Genomic DNA, 14,553 nt, shown 5'->3' with positions numbered 1-14,553 from the left:
TAAAATTAATAATTTAACATTTAAAATAAAAAAATTTTTAAATTTAAAATAAAAGAAATCATTTTTATAATATTAATTGAAAAATAGACTCTCTAGTTATACTCAATTGGTTCGTATACAAGTCCTGCATCAAACTTCTTACATTATTCTTTAAAAAGTATCCTAGTATTTTTATCCATAATAACATTATAAGAATATAAATCTTTTTAAAGTTATATTAATTTTGCTTGACAATATAAATTATGGCACAAAATATTTATAGAATCAAACTACTTTTACAAAAAAAAATTATAGGAAACAAAAGTTTTCGGCCATCGACTAAGAAAACTAGGAACTTCGTAGATAAAAAAATTAAATAATAAATTTTTTAGTTTTTATTTTCATGTGAAAGAGTTTATTTTTTTATTAATAATTAATTATAACATTCATTATCTAATCTAAAACTTGAAAGAATTTAATATGTATACTTTTATATTTAATTAAGTGTTAAGTTATTGCACAAATAAAAATAATTAATTTTCATGCTTGTTATTTAAAAAATAATACTCTCTCTCTCTATATATATACTTAAATATTAAAAAAAATTATTGATAGTTATAAAATTAACTCAAAATTAATTTTTTTTAAATAATTGAATCTTGATTCTAATTTTAAGTACAATATTAGTATTCTCTCCAAATTATATGTAATAAATATTTGAAGAAAAAAAAAATATAGATTAGAAAGAAAAATGGTAAAAAAAATTAAAGTTAAATAAAAAATTAATAAAGTATGTATATAATAATATATTTTTTATGTGAATAATATTATGGGATATTTTTTAATTATATTTAATTATAAATTTAATATATTCTTTATAATTTTATAAATTTATTTGAATTATATTATTTTATTAATTTTTTTATAGAACAAAAAGGTAGAGAGAGATAGAGAATGAGATAGAAAAGAGAAAGAAAGATAAAGAAAAAGGAGAGAGAGAGTTTGTTAATTTTGAAAAAAAATATTTTATTTTAATTAGAAAAATATTTTGGAGGAAAAAGAGGGAGTTTGTAATGAAAGAATATCTCATGAGAATTTTGATTTGTCAAATTAGTAATATAAAATATAAATTATAAGTTATTTATAAAATGGGAAGGGTAAAGAGAAATAGTGAAGGGGAGAGAGGTAGATAAGAAGATAGAAAAAGAGAATTTATTAATTTTAGTGAAAAATATTTTATCTTAGTTTTAACGAGAGAATGTCATGTAACATATTTTGGTTGTTAAATTAATAATATAATATAGTTATATTTGAATTTTAATTTTAATTTTAATATTTTAAATTTAACTTTAATTATAATTAGAGAATATCATATTGTATATTTTGATTATTAAATTTATAATTAGTTATTAATAATGATATATAAGAAACAAAATGGGTGAAGAAATAAAAGAAATATAAATAGAGAAAGAAAAAAAAAGAGGAAGAGATCGAGAATTCTTTAATGTTGGAGAAAAAATTTTAATTTTAATTATAATAAAAACAGAGTGGCATGTAGCATATTTTAGTTATAAAATTAGTAATGTATAATAAATTCATTTTGAGATTAATTTTTTACATATAAATAATTTAATTTTAATATGAAATACAATAATATTTGATCATTTTAATATTTTATACTGTTATGATACAGTGATATTTTGTAAAAAAATATTTTTTTTAAATTATAAAAAGACTCATGTTTGTAAAAATTTACAACAACGTATAACATATAAGTCATTTTTGAGAAATTCAATCCTAATAATCCAATTAAAAAAAAAATTCTCATCTTGATTATGTTTTGCAAAATAAAAACAAATTTTGTTAAATTAACTTGAATAGTAACATATAATAATGATTTATAATACTAGTAAAGATAATGATAAAACAAAAGTAAACAATTAATATAAGTAAGGACCATTCAAAAGGTTAATTATGAGAAAAGGACAATGTATGCACCAAAAGTCCAAAATTATTTAGACCGAATAATACATTCAGGGCTTGTTTGGGTGAATTTTAAGAAAAGATCTTTTTTTGAGTTATCTTTTTTTAAAAGATCTTATAGAAAAGTAAAAGTAATTTTATGTTTGGATATCTCATGTAAAAAGGTCTTTTTATCAATCAATTATATTTGGGTATAACAATATAAAAATACTTTTTTGTTTATTTATTACATGAAAAACATCTTTTTTTTTAAGGAAAAAAGATCTTTTAAAAAAAGATGTAAATTACAGCTTCTCAAAAAAGATCTTTTTTTTTATTTTACTAGTGCTTTTACTTTTACTACTAGAAATTTGCCAAACACGTTAAAAAATAAAAAAAGATCTTTTTTCATTGAAAAAAGATCTTTTTTTAACAAAATAATAGCACCCAAACATGCACTTATTTAAAAAAAAAAAAAAAGGTTAAAGAGCTACATAGCCCTAAAAACGTTAGCATAGAGAAAGCCTCCAGCCTAAGAAAAACTACCACACACCTGTACACCCCTCAAATAAAGAGCCCTAGAAACATTTGTAATTTGCAAAGAAAACGCAAAAGACCATTTGTAATTTGCAAAGGTGGTTTCACAAACATTGACACACCCAACACCGAGTCAAATCTAAGAGTCAGAGCACCTTAACAACTGACTACCATTAGAAGTCGCAATAGATTGAATAATACATTGCAGATTTTATGGATGTAACTGAAGAAGGAGGAAAATTAATTAGGAAATGAATGATTAGAAGAATAATTAAATAAAAGATATTATTCTCAACTTATTAACTTATTAAATAAAGTTGCGAGGTCCTTCTATTCAATTTTTTAAAATTGTTTGGAAAACAATAAAAAACAGGTTAAAAACGTATAAACTTATCTTATTTTATATTTATTAATTAATTATTATATTAAAATAATTAAATAATATTAAATATAATAAATATTTTTGTGGAGATTGGCCGCTGTATAATTCGTCTGTCGATAAGTATCTGCAAGCTTTCTGTTAGGATGAGTTATACGGCAATGAGAGAACAAGAGGGTGGTACCTGCAAAAAGCATTCCGACACTCAAGTCAGTAAATGAATAATAGGCTTTGCAAATTACAATAATCTGAACAACATTCTTACCCTTTCTTTTATATCTGAATCGAAGAGTAACAGTTATGTCTACGAGTAATTTTGCTTTAAACGGAGAGTAATAGCATATTTGAGCGTTTTGGTATTTGTTTTGATGACTGTTATTGATAACCGACTTATAACGTATATAACTGAGTCATGATGTATAGCCGAGCTATAACAGCCGTATTATAGTCCCCAAACTTGACCTAGTGATATTTTGACGAAATAGGTTGAGCTTTTATTGATGAGTTATAGCTCAGTATTTGATAGATATATAAAGCCCCAACTCAACTTGTTTGATCAAAATAAATATAAAAAAATATAAAAAGTGGAACAATTAAATGGGGAAGTGTAAGTTTTTCTTGAAAAAGAAAATGGAAAGAAAAGTAGTCTTGCCATTAATTAGGTAGTAAGTAGCGCTCCAATTTTTAAGGTGAGTGAGTACCATTGGTTTTGATAGAAATAACGATTGTGATTAAAGAGATGAAATTGAACCGATTTGCATATGTATTTGGAATCCTGAAGGTTTTCATTAAAGGAACTTTAGTTTGATTAAAGACGTTTGGCAAGAGTAAAACATGAGTAAAAGAGGTCAGTTTTTCTTTTATTTTTGATTCTGATTTCTTCGTCTTCTTCTTGTTTTCCAGTTTTTCTTTCGAAAAAATCATGGTGAGAAAAAGGGAAAGGAAAAACTGAAAGATGGTAAAGATGGTTCTTACAATTGGGTTAGTGAGGATGTTAAAATTCGAGGTTCTCTTTTTATGGACACGGGTAGCGTGGCTGAGATTGACGTTTCAAAAATAGTTAGGAGAGGTTTTGGGGTGAGGATTGAGTTGCTTCCATGCACTAGGGTTGATCGTGTTTTCATAGAAAAATAGATTTTGAATATTTTTACATGCAGAAGATAATCAGATGTATATTTGCTCACAAAATAGTCCTGAGACCGCTGATCAGCAAATGACTCTTTGTTCTCCTTCAGCGTGTGGGCATACTTTTGAACATCTCCACAACATCGCCTCGCGATCCAACGACTTTGACTACACATGTTGCATTGAAACAATATGATTAGGATGCCTAGTATTGGTACGAAGATGAATATAACTAAGTTATTAACAAAATTAAAGTCAATTTACATACCAGCCTGGCATTCGTCTTCATGAAGGTCGCTAAACTGCTAGTATACTTGGACGACCTGGGCGAGACCCTATTAGTTTTGTTGGTGAGACGTTGATGCCGGAACCCCTCATCGGTCTCCTAATGAACATACAAAGCCTTCTTTATGTCTTGTCAGAGCCACTGTGTCTGGTGGTCCGTCTTTGACGAACATCATCCAGCATCTGCTGGAGCCCTCAACCCATTCTATGGTCGAAACATCTTCGTGATGGTAAGGTCGTACTCAGTGTCCCACCTAAAGTGCAGCTACAAGAAGAAAACTTTAAAATTAGTTAAGCAAGAGAGAAGATATAAACTAGTTAAAAAGGTTTGAACATAAAAAAAAATATTAATTACTACCCATTTCTGAAATCATCGCTCCTTGATCTCAATGGGGATCTTCGTGTAGCTGGGCCAAGGATGGTCATACATCATCTTGATGACATTGGTCATCTTCTGAGTACACGCGTTGTTGTTCGGCTCAAACCTAACAACCCACAAACAAGAATCAACATAAATCTACTAGACAGGAATCAATTAGCAGGAACTTTCAGCAACAAAGTTAATCATAATCATTAAAACTTAAAAACACTAACTAGTTAACTAAATCAACCCAAATTCACTAAGCAAGAATCAATTTTCAAGAACTTCCAGTAATAAAGTTAATCATAATTATTGAAACTTAAAAACACAAGCCAACCATCCAAATCAACCAAAATCTACTAAATAGGAATAAAATTTCAAAAACTTTCAGCAATAACCATAATCATTGAAATAAGAAACACTAAACAGGCAACCAAATCAACCTAAATCTACTAGACAAGAATCAATTATCAAAAACTTTTAGCAACAAAGTTAACTATAATCATTGAAACTTAAAAATACTAACCATCATTCAAACCTAAATCTACTAAACTAAAATCAATTTTTAGGCACTTTCAGCGATAACCATAAATAAGAAATACATGAGACTCAACTTGATACTTACCCTGTGTTGCCATCAGGCCAAACCTTCAACCGTACGATGGGAGGTGGTGATGGGGGCATCAGCTACTGGCTCATTGCCATTGCTGGTCTCTAGGGCTGCGGCATTCGTCGTTAGAGGCGGCATCGACGTGGATGCTGGCTGCTGAGTTGTAAGAGGCGACGTCATACACGGAGGCACGTAGTTGGGATTATGGACCATGATGAACGGTTGGTCCGCTAAACTCGCAACCTGCGGCATCACCGGGGTGGTCGGAGTGGAGGAAGATGAGCCAGAAGTCCCGTGGGTATCAGAAGAAACCCTCCCTCTACTCCAACCATGGCTATGACCACGACCAGCAGCCTAATCCGCAGCACCTCTACTTGTCGACATGTCTACAAATATCAAATTATCAAACAATCTCAACAGCAATTTCTCAGTAAAACTGTTATCAACACAGCAATTAGCACAATTAGACAATTTCAAACACTTCGACAATTTAAAACCTAATGTGTATTGAATCTAACCTAACTTAATCAACCTAAATTCACTAAGATTAGAAAACTAAACTAAACTAACTTTGAAACTAATTGAAAATTAAAATTGAAATTCAAAACCTAATTTTCCTCCTTGGACACCAAATGCACATTTCTCGGGGTTTAATCTCATATTGTACTTTCAAATTTGTGCAAAAAATCTTGACAAGGTCGTCCACGTGAGATTTCCGATTTTGGTTTTCGCAACCATGTCATCAACATAAACTTTGATGTTCTGACCAATTTGCTTGGCAAACATTTTGTGCATAAGCCGGTGATAAGTAGTCCTTGCATTTTTAAGGCCAAAAGTCATAACTTTATAGCTAAAATTACCGTATTCAGTTATGAAAGCAGTTTTGTCTTGGTCTGATGGATGCATGAGGATCTGGTTATATCTAGAATATGCATCCATAAAACTTAAAGTGCCAAAGCCAAATGAATTATCAACTAAAGTATCAATGGATAGTAAAGGATATGCATCTTTAGGACATGCTTTGTTTAAATCAGTGAAGTCGACGCACATGCACCATTTACCATTATGTTTCTTTACCATGACAACATTAGCTAACCATGTTGTGAACTTGATTTCTCGGATGAAATTGGCACCAATGAACTTTTTGGTCTTCTCCAAGGATGCTTCTTTCTTTTCCAATCCAAGGTTACTTTTTTCTATGCTATAGGTCGGATTGAGGAGTTAATTGCCAGCTTATGAGATATTACAGAAGGATCAATACTGGGCATGTCAGCAGAAGTCCAAACAAAGAGGTCGGCATTTTGTTGAAGAAATTGGCTGATTTTTTCTTTCTCTTCTTCTTGAATGGATGATCCTACAAAAGTGAACTTGTTTGAATCGTTAGTTAAAGGGATTGATGCATGCGCATCTTTATTAGTTTTTAGTTATTATTTCTTTAAATAGTGGTAGTGACTTATTATTTTTATTAGGAATTTCATGCTTTTAATATATGTTCTTAGCATTTCTTTCCTTAAATTCAAGATAGAGATTTTTCTTTGCTTTAATTAAGATTATTGGTGCTTTGATCAATGCTCTTTAGAGTTGTTTTGTGCTTTGATAAGTGTAGGAAATGAAATAGAAATTAAAAGAAGAAAGGAGGAAGCCAATGACGCACTTTGGAAGAAAGGACACGCTTTAAAAGCTTAGGATACACTTTTTTCAAACTCAAAAGATTAATCTAGAAGCTTTGCCGTCCAACGTGATGATCATGGCGTCCAACGACATTTGTGCGTACAGATGCCCCATGCATACGCACAATTGTTAAAATAGCGAAATCATGCGTACGCATTCCCCATGCATACGCACAAGTGGTGAAATCAGCAAAGGCATGCATATGCATGACCCTAGTTTCACGTCCCACGCCAGTTCTGTGACATCCCACGCTAAAGCAAAACAAAGCATAATTTGGGCCATGTTGAAGTAACGTTGCAGGCGTCCCACGCCCCTCACTTGGCGTGGCACAGCAGAGGCCAAAATGGGCCATCCTTTGATGAAAAAGTTTGGCATTGCACTTTGCTCCACATCCAATCTCATAGGCTTCAATTTCCTTATTCATTCCTCAATTCTCCAAACTTCCAAATGGATCAAGCCAATGGAATCAATCTCAATTTAGTTGAATTTAATTTGATTTTTCATTTAGAATAGGCTATAAATAAAGGATGAAGGGGACACTACAAGGGGGTTTCTCTCCTACTTTTCTCCTATTCTTACCTTTCACATTTTAAAAGCCATAAGTGGCTAATTCCCTTTTCATTGGGGAAGGAGCTCTATTGAATTTAATGGATCAATTGTGATTTATTCTTCATTTTCAATTCATCTTTCATTTGTTTCTTTCGAAAGAATCTTCGTTCTTCACTCCAAGGATTAAAATCTATTGAAAGATAGTTTGAATCTCATTTGAATCCTATGAAAACTTGAGAGAGGGATCATAGGAATTAAGCTAGAAGTTCTTTCTCCCAATTTGATGATTCTGGGTTTTGGGATTGATATATGAAATATAATCAACCCATAGCTTGATTCATGAAATTGTGTGGCTCTAAATCAGAGACCAATCTTCATCTCTTCTTATGAGCAATTAGATCAAGGAATTGGCAATTGATCAAGTTAAGAGAGATTGAATTACCAAGACATTGGAATTTAATCACTTATAATTTGCCAAGAGATCAGTGATTGTATGATTGAAGTTGAGATGGAAAACTATTTGATAAAAAGAAATCAATATCTCTGTACCCCAATGATCTTCCCTTATTCTCTTATTCCCTTTCCTTATTAATTGCTTTCAATTAATGCTCATTTACATTGCTTTCAATTAATGCTCATTTACATTCTTGCATTATTCATGAATACATGAACCACTTAAAACATATGCTGATGAGAGATTGCTGAGTGATTTTCAGGGACGGCTAATTGAAGTCATGGCTAAGGTGGCCATCCCAACATATGACCGGAGTCCAAACGGCCCAATGTGTGCCTATGCCAAAGTTTCCATGCAACCAAACGGGTAAGTAGTTCAAACCAACAAACCCAATAAATGATTACTTCGCAAGTGGGTTTAGCATAACCATTTTATTGATGGCATTGGTTTTACTTGATTATCTAGTTGGGATTGTGGTATCTAAGCCATCAAATTCATGGAGACATGGAATGAAGATTGTAACATAGCTGAATGGAATGATGTAAGTTAACATGTCGGTCTATGTTTTGGTTGTTTTTACCATCTCATGTTAATTTGAAACATTAAACAACGTGCTGATATTTTTAAACACTACATAGGAAATGCTTCTGTCAATGAGACGTGAGCTGATGTTAGATATTGTCATGGGAGCCCATATTATATGACATTTAAATAATCAAAGACAAATTGCTAATCTGATTAGAAGTAACCATCCAAACACCAGAAAAATAACCATCAATAACCATAGTAAAGCGAACATCCTGGACATGCCACTCAAAGCTGTAAGCACATAAAATCCCATCGAAATACCAATTTCATAATTTTCTTAGCATAGACAACCCAAACAAAGAAAATATCCATGAAACATACATATTGAGTTGTAAGACCTAACAAAAGGGACCTCTAATATAACATAATAGATGCTGTATCATAAACAATCTAGGTATTGTCGAAGGAGTTTAACAGCGACATGAATCCACCAAGTCCTTGCATAGCAATCTGCTGAGCGGAAGCCTCCGAATCTTGATTTGCAGTAGATTCTACACAATTATCCTGAAACAAACAAGCTCAATCAAAAGCAACTCACTATCGAGATAATAAAAACCGTTGTAAAAGTGAAGTTTAAATTAAATTGTTATACATACGTTGCGTAAACTCTTCCGCTTTCTCTACATGGATTTTTTTATTGATTTATCCAACTCATATCCTAGCCTTTTGCCTTTTGGACGACCCTTAGCGGTTACTTTGATGGGGCCTGAATGTCCTCTGTGCCGAAAACGGTTGAAGGGTCTGTGGCGATGCTATTGTGTGCAGTAGGGACGATGTTATTTCGCATCCTGCCATGGTAATCTACTAGCTTGGCCCTTGCATCATCTAGAACATTATACAGCATGTCTGCCTCATCATCACAATCCACGAATTCCTGCGCAACGTTGTAGAAATGTGCACACAACCCTCTGAATATGTTGTGGCTTTCATCTGAACGTCTAACATCGTGGCTACTCTTAATGTAGGTGTGCTTGCGCTTTATGTTCTTTCTCCAACGAGGTAAAACATAGCAGGAAGGAACCTCATTAACTTTGTAAGATGAAAGTACTACAAGACAGTGGCAACATAATATACCTGCACTCTCAAACAAGTTGCAATCACATCGAACCTCGTGAGTCGAACGGTCAAAATGGACGTCAAACGTAACATAACGGGTTGTCTGTTAGACTAGTATTTCCTCTTCCACCTTTACCCAAGCTGAGTCACCCTGTTCATCCACGGCACGAATAGTGCAATCAGCCTTCTTGCCAAACTCCGTTTGGACATCCCTAAACATCTCGTTAGTATACTCTTTTTGAAATCGTCTCTCGATGACTGATCTAGTTGAACATGGGATTAGACCTCTAGAGTATGCAGCATCGTCCTCCAATTCCTTCTGCTCCTTCGTTCCTAGGACATTGTCAAACTCGTGGACAAACTGGACCAAACTAGTCTTACAATTTAAGTATCCACCAAAGAATGAATGCATCCCCTCACTCCTCTGCATACTCCTCATGGGAGCCCAGAATTGACCCTTGAAAAAGATAGGCACCCACATGTGTCGGTCCTCAAATAGATCTAAAAAAGAAACAAACGCACCAAAAACAAAACCATGCATAAGAACGTTTTTTCATAACAGAATACAAGAACACAACAACATCTAAGCACTACCGGCACATGATTTCCCTAAAAAGACATAAACCTGATAGCCATCTGTTGTGATGTAAGTTGAAGTCATCAATGAACTCAGCCCAATGATCCTCGAAATCCTCAACCGACTTAGAGTTCCATATAATGTGATTCAACTCAGCATTCAACTCTTTGAACCTAGAATAACCTCCAAGCTTGTTGTGTATCTTTTTTGTTATATGCCATATGCACCACTGGTGTCGTGTATTGGGCATGACCTTCTTAATTGCACCAAACATAGACTTACATTGGTCTGTGATGATGCCCTTCGGTGCCGTTCCCATGCACTCCAGCCATTGTGTGAACACCCACTCAAAACTCGGGATCTCCTCACTGCCTAGCAGAGCGCAGCCTAACAAAGTAGACTTACCATGGTGGTTCACACCAATGAAAGCAGCAAACGGCAATCCATGCCTAAAGAACGAACAACTATATTTAGAAACATGAAACTAATAAAAAATAATAAAATAATTAAACAATGTGAACTTAAATACATTTTACCGGTTCGTGCTGTATGTGGTATCAAATGAGACACGTCTCCATAGTATTCATAGGATGCCCTACACCTTGCATCCACCCAAACTGCACTCGTAAACTTGTTATCCTCATTTATATTCACTGCGTAAAAGTAGTTCGGATTCAACTCCTTCATTTGCATGAAGTAGTTCAACATCTCCTTGACATCTGCGTTGACACTTGTGGATCGGAGTCTTGATGAAATGTAATTCCTGACGTCCTTCTCTGAAAAGCCCAAGTTCGAAGGCCCACCAACTTCATTGGCTAATGCTAGAAAGGTCTTGTTGGGTCGAATGCCCGCCTCATCATTAACCTCAATGATACACTTCGCATGCATTGTTAACTCCCTGTTCTCGTGGTAGTGCACTGCCTTCTTAGTTGAACACGGGTGCGAGTGATTTAGTTCAACCTTCAACAAGACCCAATCATGCTTTTTCCTGTCGAACTTTGCATATATTCTTGCTCTGCATCCCACACCTACCATTGTGTTCTTCCGTATGGGTGCTTTGACAGGAGACCCCCGGAAACCCTCCCGATTGCAATGGATAGATTGGTTGATCGGTTGCTTTGTCATCCTGTCAAGATTTGTGGCCCGTATCTTACTTATGAAACCAACTTTTTTTGCATAGGTCGCATAAAAATCCTGGGCCAACTTCAAATGCTCAAACCGCATCCCAACTCTTAGTATTTCATCGTCAGCAAGGCAACTATGATCTTGTAACTGCAAATCAGTTCAAAATAGACATCATTTCAGGCACACGACGATTAATGGTCTATTCAAACATGCGGTTAACGAAAAAACAACAATAAAATAGAGTCCGAACCTCATCAACAAGTTCCGTGTCATCACATCCCAACTCAGTAATTTTCGTACATTCTATGGCGTACAATCAAACATACACAATGTAAGTAGATACTATAATAAAATATCGACTAAATAGATTTTATTAATACTATATCCAAAAATATGATATTAAAATTTATTAATGTGCATGAATTAAACGAATTCAGAACAATAAAATTATACGCATACAAAGTGGCACCTAATCAATTAGTATTGTATTGATTATTTATATAGAGAATGCATAAATCCACCACATATCAAGTATCATTACAAAACTAAAATAGAGTCTTCTACTATCATGTAAAAAGTCTCGTTATTAGCTCCTATAATTTTCTTCCATATTTATCCAAATTTGTTAGTGCATGCATGATTTGATAGCATACAGATGGGGATTGTAACAATTTTACTCGCAACCATGGGCAAAATTTTCTTATTTAACACTATACATATATTCAAAACATGTCAGGGTAACCTATTAAAGAGGTATTGTAACAATTCATCATATCCAGTAAATAAATTTCTAACTTCATCTCCTTTATAACTTGTCACATGGTTCATTGTAACTAGTTATAAAAACTTAACAAGAACCCAATCTGTAACTAGTAAGTAGTAACAACTAACTAGTACATTGTATTATAACATTCCACCATTCTAAAAACGTAATTGTTTTCTCTTTTTAGGTAGAAAAAATTCAAACTAATCCTTTCACAGGATCATCCACTTATATATTACACTTTAACTAATAACCACATGAATGGACAAGAACACCATCCAAATTGTTCCGTTTGTAACAAAATATCATAATGGATTAAGAATGTTGATCTTTTAATAACTATCTAATTTATATGAAAATAAACATACGTCTAAAAGAAACAAGATACATTGTTTACCTTGTCCAACTGTTCACTTTCTCCGTCGAACGAATCGCCGGTGAAAGAATCTGGCACGAGACAACTCGGTTCAACGGAATTGTGCTCCATTAAAATGGCTGTGATAGGTGGAGGCCTTGGGCTGCAGGCAGGGACGGACCCAAGCATAACATTGAGGGGGCACTTGCCCCCATGATGTTTTTAATTTTTGTTTTAAAAAATATAATTATATATAATATGTCCCCATTTCAAATTTTAAATGACCCCACCACAAATAAAATAAATTCAATTAGCTAAAGTTTTAAATTTATTTTTTTATTTTTTTTTTCATTTTGACTATTATTTAACCTAATCAAATTTAATTATTGTACCGTCAATTCTTTCTTCTCTTAAACCCTCTTCTTATTTTTATATTTTCAACTTTCTTTTTCTATTCCTTATCTAATGGTCATCTTCTCTTCATCAAAAAGTAAATTTTAAATTGTTCAATATTTTTATATAACTCTTCATGACTCTATGTATCTTTCAATTTTATTATTTTTCTTTTTGATATTTTCAATTGCAATTTTTAATTCAAACAATTATAGTTTAGGTATCAATGTAATATTTTATTTTTTTCATGACTTTATATATTTTATTTTATTCTCGATTTATTCATCCTTATTACTTATTTTTTATCTTTTGCTCTATTATATGTATCTATGTTACATATAAAATTTTAAAATGAACTGATTAATTTACTAATTTAGAATATATTTTTTATTTTTAAAAATAATGATAAAAAATATTTTAATTATAATATATAATTAAACAGATAAATAAAATATTTTATCTAACATTATATCAAAATTAAATTAAAAAATATATAACAAATTTAATTATTTTTAAAAAATAAAAAAATTATAAAAATTATGTTTTTATTATTTTATATAAACATACTTTTCATATAAAGATTTAATTTTTCTAGTATTTATATATAATTCTAATTTCAAATTATAAATACTAATGTATCATTAGGCGTTAATATGCCAGTTAATTCAGTCTTTTATTATTAAATGTGTATAAAAAGATTAGTTAGGATAATAAGTTATCTATAATTTAATTAAAATATTTTAATTTTAAATTTTAGAAATAAAAAAATATTTTTTTATAAATTATATATAATAAATAGTATTTTAAGAATAAAAATGTTCACTAATAACTCTTTAATTTTTATATTTCTATATAATTAATAATATTTAACAAAATTTATTTAATATATATATTTTTTTTTGCCCCCACTCCTAAAATTTTCTGGGTCCGTCACTGGCTGCAGGGGCTGCACAAGGCGTGATCGCGGTGACCTACGCCGGGCTGCACGGTGCACGGGTTGACGGGTGTGGTGAAAAAATTTTTTTCTCCACTTGGGGGCTGGCCGGACGTTGGCAAAGGGGGGGGGGTGCAGCGTGGGTTGTGGGTGGGCTGGGAAGTGAGCCTTCTTTGTTGGGAAGGACCACCGCAAGAGAGAGGAGATATAATATGAGTATATGAAACGTGTTACAGTTCCCTATTTCAAAAATCTGATATTTTAAATTTTAAAAAATAGTTATTATAATTAAATTAATTACATCATTAATTAAATTTATGAGTAATTTACATTTGTAACTCCATTGTTCATATTGTTCACTAAGATTATTGTTCACTTATACTTTTCCTTTCTTTTAACTAGTCCAATTATTCGCACGTTGCGCAGTAATAACTATTAAAAAAAACGGATATTATACATCAACTAAATCAAATAACATGAATAGATTATTAATAATCTATTCTCATAAAAGTTTCTTTTGATTTAAAAAAAATTCGATGTAGTCTTTTATTTATATATTATCGTACAAAGCTTATTTATATAAATTTTTATATCGGGAACAATTTTTTTAACTGTCATGTTTATTACTTGTTTAAAAAGTATTGACGGTCACTTCTAAATAGAAAGAAAAAAACTTTTAAAAAAAGGTTTAACCATAATTATAGAATATATATATATAACTTTTGTTAACTGCTTGTATATATTTATAAAATTTATTATAAAAAAAACAAAATAATATTTTATACACAGGTTTATTTAGGAATTTATTATTGACATAATAAATAATTATAAAAATTTTATTTTGTCCTTA

The 14,553-nt window shown here is 31.7% G+C and overlaps 2 protein-coding genes across 2 annotated transcripts; both read right to left on the bottom strand.

Annotated features, from left to right (window-relative positions):
* Positions 1–8,890: 8,890 nt before the first annotated feature.
* LOC107647398 (protein FAR1-RELATED SEQUENCE 5-like) lies at positions 8,891–10,452 on the bottom strand. The gene is made up of 4 exons (XM_016351474.3): positions 10,182–10,452; positions 9,707–10,057; positions 9,207–9,547; positions 8,891–9,004 (listed from the first exon to the last, which is right to left on the bottom strand). The coding sequence occupies exons 1-4, from the start codon at positions 10,450–10,452 to the stop codon at positions 8,891–8,893; spliced, it is 1,077 nt and encodes a 358-aa protein (XP_016206960.3).
* Positions 10,453–10,547: 95 nt separating this feature from the next.
* On the bottom strand, positions 10,548–12,508 carry LOC148562820 (protein FAR1-RELATED SEQUENCE 5-like). Its single transcript, XM_088491012.1, has 3 exons — positions 12,419–12,508; positions 10,670–11,405; positions 10,548–10,582 (listed from the first exon to the last, which is right to left on the bottom strand). The coding sequence occupies exons 1-3, from the start codon at positions 12,506–12,508 to the stop codon at positions 10,548–10,550; spliced, it is 861 nt and encodes a 286-aa protein (XP_088347138.1).
* Between the last annotated feature and the right edge of the window lie 2,045 nt (positions 12,509–14,553).

The sequence above is a fragment of the Arachis ipaensis genome, chromosome B6 (genome assembly GCF_059453495.1).
Source record: "Arachis ipaensis isolate K30076 ecotype BB chromosome B6, ASM5945349v1, whole genome shotgun sequence".
Lineage (NCBI taxonomy): Eukaryota > Viridiplantae > Streptophyta > Magnoliopsida > Fabales > Fabaceae > Arachis > Arachis ipaensis.
This window is presented reverse-complemented; position numbering and strand designations above follow the sequence as displayed.